Source organism: Anopheles marshallii, chromosome 2 (assembly GCF_943734725.1).
Source record: "Anopheles marshallii chromosome 2, idAnoMarsDA_429_01, whole genome shotgun sequence".
Lineage (NCBI taxonomy): Eukaryota > Metazoa > Arthropoda > Insecta > Diptera > Culicidae > Anopheles > Anopheles marshallii.
In genome coordinates, this window is record NC_071326.1 from 2,524,809 (window position 1) to 2,533,770 (window position 8,962).

At 44.2% G+C, this 8,962-nt stretch overlaps 1 protein-coding gene across 1 annotated transcript; it reads right to left on the reverse strand.

Annotated features, from left to right (window-relative positions):
• Positions 1-481: 481 nt before the first annotated feature.
• On the reverse strand, positions 482-4,189 carry LOC128709582 (glycerol kinase). The gene is made up of 10 exons (XM_053804588.1): positions 4,121-4,189; positions 3,793-4,051; positions 3,177-3,721; positions 2,940-3,104; positions 2,319-2,410; positions 1,417-1,530; positions 1,225-1,316; positions 982-1,078; positions 642-787; positions 482-570 (listed from the first exon to the last, which is right to left on the reverse strand). The coding sequence occupies exons 1-10, from the start codon at positions 4,187-4,189 to the stop codon at positions 482-484; spliced, it is 1,668 nt and encodes a 555-aa protein (XP_053660563.1).
• Between the last annotated feature and the right edge of the window lie 4,773 nt (positions 4,190-8,962).

Here is an 8,962-nt window from a genome sequence, read left to right on the forward strand (position 1 = left end):
AACCAACAAAACTACGCTATTCGGTTACAAATTGGAATCGATTTACCTAAACTCTGTCCATACCGTACCGTTGTCTAACTATAATATCTATGGATAGCGTCCTCGTTATCGCATTAAGCACTTTCGCATTTGGAATATGTATCGGTTGAGCGTGTTTTTTTTTCTATCGAATTATTTTCACAGCATCTATTTTGTTTTTCTTCACCGTGATTTAGATATAAAAACAAAAATTTAAAGTCGGCCTACATTTGCTACTGGACTAACGCTTACGATGTATTTATAACCTTCTTCCTGAGTACCATTTCCTCATTCCTATAACGATCGTTGATTGTTGCTCTTAGTATAATAGAGGGTAGCACCATGCAATCGTGTTGCTATTTGTCTTTTTTGTCACCGAATGTGTTCAGAAAGTATCCGAAACTGGATTGTTAACGTTTAGTAGACTAGTGTGTACCGATGGAGGCGTCTTTGTCCACTTGATTCACCGTCGTTGCGAGTGGACCAACATCAGGAAGCTTGTGGCAAGGAACAAACCGGCCGGAATTGAAGCTAGTAAGCTGTAACGCTCATCTGGAAAGATTTCAGCAATAAAACAACGGTATTAAACGGACCATTTCGCACGATTTTCTCCGTCCACTTACCCGTCATTGCTTCACTCTTCTTCGATACTGCCCAGCCTAAACTTCGCTGGACCGCCATTTTCCACTTGGTGTACCGAGCATTCCGTTCCTCTTCGGTCGTCGTCGGAAGGAATGTTTCATGGTGTGATTGAACACCTGCGTAACCGCTGCAAAATGAAAAGCACACACACACACACACGATCCTATTCGTTATCTATCTCAAGGGTGTTATTGAAAATGAAACTATCGGGAAAAGCCACACTCGACCGCCGTGAACACACATGCTTATCAGTTGGTGGTTGAACGGTAGCCAGGAAAATAATTAATATTTCCTTCACCTTGAATGAACACATCCACTTACCGGATTTCCGCTTCCAGCTTGTACAAATCCACCCCGTTCGCTTGAGCCGCGGCCATGGCTGTTCCGAGTGCGGCCGGTTCGTGTACCTCCGTTTTCACTGCAGGTTACAAACAAAATGACAGCATGTAGCCACGATCATCCGAAAAGCACGACGCATATACCCGACAGTCACAACTACTAACTGCTCTCGCTAGCGATAATACGGTACGAGCATATAGCGCGAGCTTTCGGTTGTCTACTTACACACAGGAATGCCGCTCAAATCCGCCTGCAGCTGCATCAAAAGACTGTTGTTCGCCATAATACCGTCCGCGTGCAGCTTGTTTAGGTTTATGCTGTACGAAAGCAATAAAAACAGAAACATCATCCACTACCGTGCGGAGTGTGTTGTGGCACAACATAACTCGTTTGCCTTCCAGGTCCAAGTCTACGTACCCGCAGTCTTTTTTCATCGCTTCAATAATGTCCCGCGTTTGGAAGCATACCGCCTCCAAGGCGGCCCTCACGAAGTGGTGCTTGGTAGTGAAACTGGTCAAACCACAAAATATGCTGCGAAAGAAACCGAAATTAAACAAGATCGAGTGAATGAGCGAGCGCGCGAGCGTGATCGAGCGAGATCGTGTACATTGTGTACAAGCAATCATTAAGTTAAAATAAGACAACGAGAAATCGCATCGCGACGAAGGGCACGATGAAGTCAACGTGAAAAAAACCCACCCCAAAGGGGAATCACCGAATGACCCGTTCGGGTTTGATCTCGTGATACAGTTTACGGAAGCACGAAACGTGTCTGGCTCGATCCGAACACAAAAAAAATAAATCAATGACGCGCAACCTTACCCACTGTCACCAGCGTATGGGAGGGACACAGTTGAAATACCTTAAGCAGAAAAATAAAAATAGTCAATCACGAACGCCCCAACAATACGCAAGTCTCTGACAGCGCGTCATCGTCGGACGTGCGCGCGATTTGCTTTGCATCAAGGTCTCTCTCGTACTGCTATTAGTTCCTAGTACCGTTACATTACTACTAATCTATCAATTCTCTAGCTTACGTATCACCTATCAATCCACACAAAAAAAATGAGCCCTGACATCTTGCGCTTTTCCCAATCATCTTCCCGCTATCTTCATGCGCAGCTGTGTGTACCGCAATTTACAACCGAACTATACCCTCATCATCTACAGGGGTAATATTGATGGTTTCGCGATTGGTACTTAAGGGTGTGAATTGTACCCTGGCCGTTTATAATCTAACGAACGCGAAATTGCGCGATAACAAGCTGGATTTATGAGCGCGCACGGTTGTAGAAACAAAAAGCACACGCGACACTTACCCGCGCGCATCCTTTCGCCAGTAGGGAGCGTACAGTCCGGTGAATGCAGGTACGAAGTAGACATCACCCGTCGATGATACGCTGCCAGCGATCTGCCAATGACAAAGTTGATAATGAGTAAACAGAATGCACAAAGGGGTATTACTTATAATAGTCAGCAAAACACAAACGGTGATTCTTTTTGATTCGCTCTTGGAAAGTTGTTGAGTGGAATATTCCATTGCAGTATTTTGGAATTCCCAATTACTAGTAGAAAAGTGGGTATACAAAACAAAAAGAATAATGACAAACCCTAGGGAATAATACAAATACCATGGCGAAGCACATCAAGCATACTAATAAAATATGCATGATACAGTCGTATCTCCCTAATAACGTCAATCGGACATCAAAGAACCTACAATGATTGCTCCAAATTACATGATAACTCTCTTTTGATCTTGCTTCTAATTTACGTACATAAATGATATCTTTGTTTATGGTGCTTACACACAATTATCTTTATCACATCAACGGTAATAAACTCTTCTCCAAACCTGTTTCATTAAATAGTTTTGTTTATCGCTATTCAATGTCTTTCAAAGGTCACAGGTACTCGTCGACCAACGCGATGCCACTTACCTCTTCGGAATCTTTAATGTCCTTGATAATTTTAAGGTTGTCGCGCAACCAGTTCATGGCCACACCGGCTACTGCTACTGAGCCTTCCAAAGCATACACCGGTGGTGCATTCCGGCCCATCTGGTACGCTACCGTCGTCACCAGGCCGTGTGTCGATTGGACGCACTGCAATATAAAATAATATTGAATAGTACAACCTCATTCGCCTCTTCTTGTGTCCTTGCTCCAGAAACATACCCTAGTTCCCGTATTGTACAGCAGGAAGCATCCTTTGCGATAGGTATTCTTTGCCTGACCCTCCTTTAAGCACCGTTGCCCGATAAGACTCGCCTGCTGATTCCCCAATATCGCACTGATCGGAATTCCATCGAGCACACTGTTGTCCTTCACCTTGCCGTAAATTTCCGACGAACTGCGAATTTCCGGCAACATGTCCGGATGGACGGAGAACGTTTTCGTCAGCAGCGGATCCCAGTGCAGTGTTTCGATGTTCATTAGCAGCGTACGGGACGCGTTGGTTACATCAGTCACGAAGGCACCACCTTGTGGACCACCGGTCAAATTCCACACCAACCACGTGTCGATTGTCCCCGCGTAACAACGCTTCTCCCGGCACGCCTTCCTTACTGCCAGCACATTGTCCTTCAACCAGTTCAGCTTGAGGGCGGAAAAGTAGGGCGAAATTGGGAGCCCAGACAGTGCACGGAAGTGATTGTGGTTCTGTTCCGGCAGACGGGCCAACACCCGATCGACCGTTTTATCCGTCCGGATATCGTTCCATACTGCACGGAGGGGAACAGAAAGTGTTAACGCTTTTCTCCAACTGTTGCTAGACAAACGAACGTTCTCTTACCGATGGCATTGTACAGAGGTTCGCCAGTATTTTTGTCCCACACGACGGTCGTTTCGCGCTGATTCGTGATACCGATTGCGGCGATATCTTTGACGAGATAGCCAAGCTTTTCCACCTGGTGGCATGCTTCCACTGCACAGAGCCTTACCGCTTCCAGAACCTCCACCGGATTGTGCTCGGTCCAACCGTCTCGTGGGACAATCTGCGTAATGCGTATTTGATGCGATGCAATCTCCTCGAATTCCGGTAGTTTGAAAATCTAAAACAAGAAAGACAAATGTATGACACTTTTGCAAAACCATCAACAAACCCGACACGTGCTTCGTACCACAAACCGCGCACTGTTCGTGCCTGCATCGATCACGCCAATCAGTTTGCTGCGCTCCAAGGAAGCCATGGTGAATGTGCAGATGTTGACAACAAATCACGCTGTTGTGCCGGCGCTTCTTCTGCTACTTTGAGTTGAAACCGTGTATCGCGAGCACCAGCTCTCAGTCGGGTCAACGCACACACTACTTCACAGTCGCCAATTCACAGCACCACGTTATGTATCAACCACCACTTCTCGGCTGTACGTACGTTGCATAATGTCACTCGCGGATGGTGAGGTGCTGGGTCCGTCCGTCTCGAGTTGATGATCTTCCGTGCACGTGTGTGTCTGCGATTAGCTAGAAGAATCCTGCCAAGAAGGTGTGTCGAGAGGAACTTATCGCCTTGTCCACGTTATCATGATGATGCACTCATCGCCGCCCCGACAGTGTGTCCCACAACGAACGAAGGTACGAGGCGAGACAAGCAGCTGAGTCAGCAAGCTGTTCGCAGCAACCACATTCCTTCACTGTGAAACCGGGTCGGGTAATGGAAACAAACACTTAGCGCCTGCTACTCCGCTGCTCACCCCCACTTTTCGCTAAACCGGCTTGGCGCGAGATCGTGATGGTGTTATCAACTGCACACGACGACACTGTCCGGGTGAACACCGGGACTAGCGGAGCAGCGGCTTCTGACGCTTAACACCTACTCTTGCGGACCATCCCTACAATCGCAGCTGCCGGTCCCCAGTTTGCCGCAACAATTCTGGCGGCCACGCAGCACGTCGCGTTTCGGTTCCGGCCAATTTGTTCGCTCTTCACACAGTTGACAGTTTCGGAGAGTCAGGAAGAAACCCGAAAGCAAAATAAAAAAACAATACTGACGCACGCATGTCAAGTAGCAGTAGGAAACCTGTTCATATCGTGCGTTAAATTACAGCTGTTCAACATAATTTACCAAGCGACTAGTGCATCGTCAAACAAAAGATAACAACGCTACGAAAATGTGCATGAAAAACTCATGTGATCAGCAAAAATAAGTGAAATCATCTTTCAAATCATCGAAAGCTGCTTTTTTGCCAGAACGTTTTACAATAAAGCATGCTGTTGACGTCATTGCGGGTTACAACAAACCCAGCTGACAAATACATTTGTGTCGTGTTATTAAGCTGTTAATGCGGCAGCTGGACGAATTAATCCTTTGCTAGTTATATTGATTTATGAAACTAATCATTCTATTGGATTCTAACCTGAGCTATTTCTTTTACGTATTTGACGACAACTATAGAAAACGCACATTTCGTTGCATTACAGAACCACCTCTGCAACTCACGAAACACCTTAATAGTAGCTTAATAGCACATATGTTGGCTGGGACGTGTTCGGACGTCATACGCTCTACAGCAACGTACACCAATACACACAAACGGTGGACGAGCCTCCAAAACTGTCTAAATGGCAGCGAATCCGGTTCGTTTGTTGATTTGAAAAAGGGAAAAATTGCTCGCAATCTGAGGCGCGACGGTTGTTGACCTACTTTCATTTCGCGAATACGCGTTTCACTGAACCGATGTCATTTGCGAAAACTAATTAAATTTAAAAGATGATACACTGTTTACTCTTCTTAAACGACCGTCGGCGTAACCTATTCCACGAGAACGGGCCTCATCACACGTGTTGCTTCACAACGGAAAAAGGTAAAGGGCACATACACACACACACACACACACACACCAGGGGACGTGACGCGACCCATTAGCTGCAGTTATGGTCGGGATTGTAATTTTAAAATTCCCTTCGATAAGATAACACCAGCAATCGGACACGCCTATCGGGCGCCTCGAAACGGTGGGCAAAGTACACCGTCGTTTCGGTGACCGGATGCGACGAACACTGCGCAACGACACTTTTGGACGTATTTAAATATTTACATACCGAAAGGTAATTAAACAGCAGACACATACACGGATTTACCCTGACTCGAGTGGGCCGTTTGCCGTTTAATATGATGTATCGCACCGCACTTCCTAACCGACACGAATGAACGACCGACACTCTACAACTGAGCGCCTAATCGAAGATTGGTTACACCCGTAAACCTGGCCTAATCTTACACCCGCCGTGTGGTCGACCTTGCGCCCGTCAAATTCCTGTCGATTTGTGATAAAACGTCGCATACAGAGTAAACCCCGGTAAACCAATCAGTCAAGAAACCTCATGAACGGGATCGCAGGCCCTGGGCGACGATCGGGCATGACTTTGACGTCATTACCAAAGTTCAAATTTCGCGAGCATTATCTCGAACGGGCGCAAACGACTAAATAACCGAAGCGACTTCTTTCTGGAACGGTAAGCCGAATAGGCATTTTAAAACACGCGCTCAATTCCTTTCCATTTGGCTTTTAGTGCCATAACGGGGTTTTTTTGTTAAATCGTCGTCGTTTTTTTATTTATTTACGTCACTTTCTGTTCTGGTTGTATGTACACAGCTTACGCACTAAGTATTTACTTTATACATATAAATTATACAGGTGCATCTTTGTACTCAAAATGACTGGTTTCTGTTGTTTGTTTCTCTTTTTTCTCCCCTATTTTTCGTTACTGTCGACGCTGCTGATTAGCTCTTTCTGTCTTAAAGTATGTGTTTGGGCAGGTGTTTGCTCTGCTAGTGGGTTATCGATTTGCAAAAGTTCTTCTTTTTGTGTGGTATTATCCATAATGGCCGGGAGTCTTGCGCGTTCGATGATGCATTTATAGGGGTGAAGTGTGTTTAAATTGGCCACACGCTACTAGCTACAAAACGCAGTTTGTATCGATTGATTTGAAAATCTTCACAACATAATTCGATCATTCTTCGTTTGGCAATATAGGCGAGCTTAGGCTTACACTTCGATGCTAAGGAAAGGAAATCGTGTGTCAGTGGCTTTTACAGACAGATAGGTTTTATACGCTTAAATACTACTTTTTCTATTCAAAACTCGTTACATATTCCGTAGCATCACTGTGTAAACATGTTGCCGAGATATTGGGATTCCCAACTTCGGCAATGTTTGATTACTACACTAAACCGTAACAGTACTACTAGTTGAGTTGGTTTGAGTGTGTACATAATTTTGAACAAAAAAGACGACTTATTCAAAGAACAAACTAGGCACAGTCCGTGTGTCGCAGAGGATAAGAAGGACCTTAAAGTTTTTGATTAAGATTTTGATTTTTTTTTTTGCTTTAGGTTCCCTTAGATGTTCTTCCCCTACCGAACGCTTTTCTATGATTGAATTCCTCTGAACCACTGCTATAAGTATCATAAATGCATTGCCAGAATGACAGGTCTCCTTCTCTTTGATAAAACTCCACACAACAATAATGGCAGTTGATCGTACACACGCGATCGGTGCAATTGTGTATCGTACCCACTAGAGAGAGTGTTTGTGTTTACGTATTGGGTTCAAATTTATGATATCGGAACGTTAATCTTGATTCTACGCTTTACACCTGCTTCTCCTCTAAAGACTAAAACGCGCTATATTTAGGCAGATGGAGTGTACATTTTCGTATCTATTGCTTCGTATTGTGAATGGTTCTGACTGAATTCGAATTCAATTGAATGTAGTCCTGTTAGATCTAGCGAGGGATGTGTTTGTGTATGTGAGGTTTTATCTATTTGTTTCGCACTTTATCTGCATTACATAACACACAGAACGCACCGTGTCGGACGGGGAAGCGCACACAATTTGAGACAATTAAAGATGAACAATCTCTCAAACAACGATTAAGGGAAAACAATATCCGTTGTATCCATTTTTTTTTTTCGTATGTACATATACAGGCTCTTGCGAAAGCGCAGATAATAATGACAATGTTCACTAAAGTAAGATTCCATCAAACGGATAAATGGATTTACTAGCATACCACACACCGCACCGAACCCACCGAACAAAAAGGTTTTGTAAGCCATCACTAAGGCAGGTGGTGAGAAATGAAATTCCAGTTTGATCTCCACACATATGGTAACACAACTCTGTAGACGATCGCTAAGACGATAGGCTAGCTAAAGTACATTCGGCAGGGTTTTATTAGCACTGTGTTCACCTGTAGTTGCTGTCCTAGCGATTAAAGCAGAATAGCAAGCAGTTATATGTATGTAGTAATAGTAGTAGTAGTAGTAGTAGTAGTAGTAGTAATAGCAGCAATAGAGTTATTGATAGCAGGTTCGATGAGTTTGATGATCATTACACCGCTTATGGAACAAGCGCCTATACCGGGATACGGCCATTTGGAATATATAATATTTACATACAACACTCATTAAAAAAAAAGAAAACTTTACATACACTGTTCCCTCTACTAGCCGTTTCTCGTGGGACTATTGGGGCAAATAATTTATCAGCTTATCATTTACTCCTCCTCACAGCATCCGATTGCCGGTTTTTGCGTGAGTGAATTAGTTTCTTCTCTCCTCGCACATTACACTCACAACAATAATTAACAAAGTCAGACACAGATAGAAAAAGGTAGCACACACATACACACAAAAACGGAACTCCAGCGCTGGCAACTATAGCCTAGGGCTTATCGTCTAAGATCCGACCTCAAAACTTTCACTCTTTTCCCAGTATTAACAACAATCGATCGTTCTTTACACATCTGAACTTACTCTCAACTGTAGAGCTTTAGCATTTCGATCTACTTACTACCTAGTTTAGTGTAATTGTGTTCCGTATGGTTTTTCAAAGTACACTGCGCACATGTCTACATTCGCGTACCGCCGCCATGTCAAACCTGGACATCCCTGCACTAAATAGATGCTCAAATGTAGCAAAAAGGAAATTAAAAAAAAAAACGTTTGAAACAAAACAAAA

Excerpts from the sequence above, each read along its gene's own strand:
- LOC128709582 (XM_053804588.1), bottom strand. The coding sequence starts at position 4,189 with ATGGCTTCCTTGGAGCGCAGCAAACTGATTGGCGTGATCGATGCAGGC. Across the intron at positions 1,317-1,416 it reads GCGATGAAAAAAGACTGCGG|CATAAACCTAAACAAGCTGC; the intron begins GTACGTAGACTT and ends GCTTTCGTACAG. Across the intron at positions 571-641 it reads GAAGAGTGAAGCAATGACGG|ATGAGCGTTACAGCTTACTA; the intron begins GTAAGTGGACGG and ends AAATCTTTCCAG.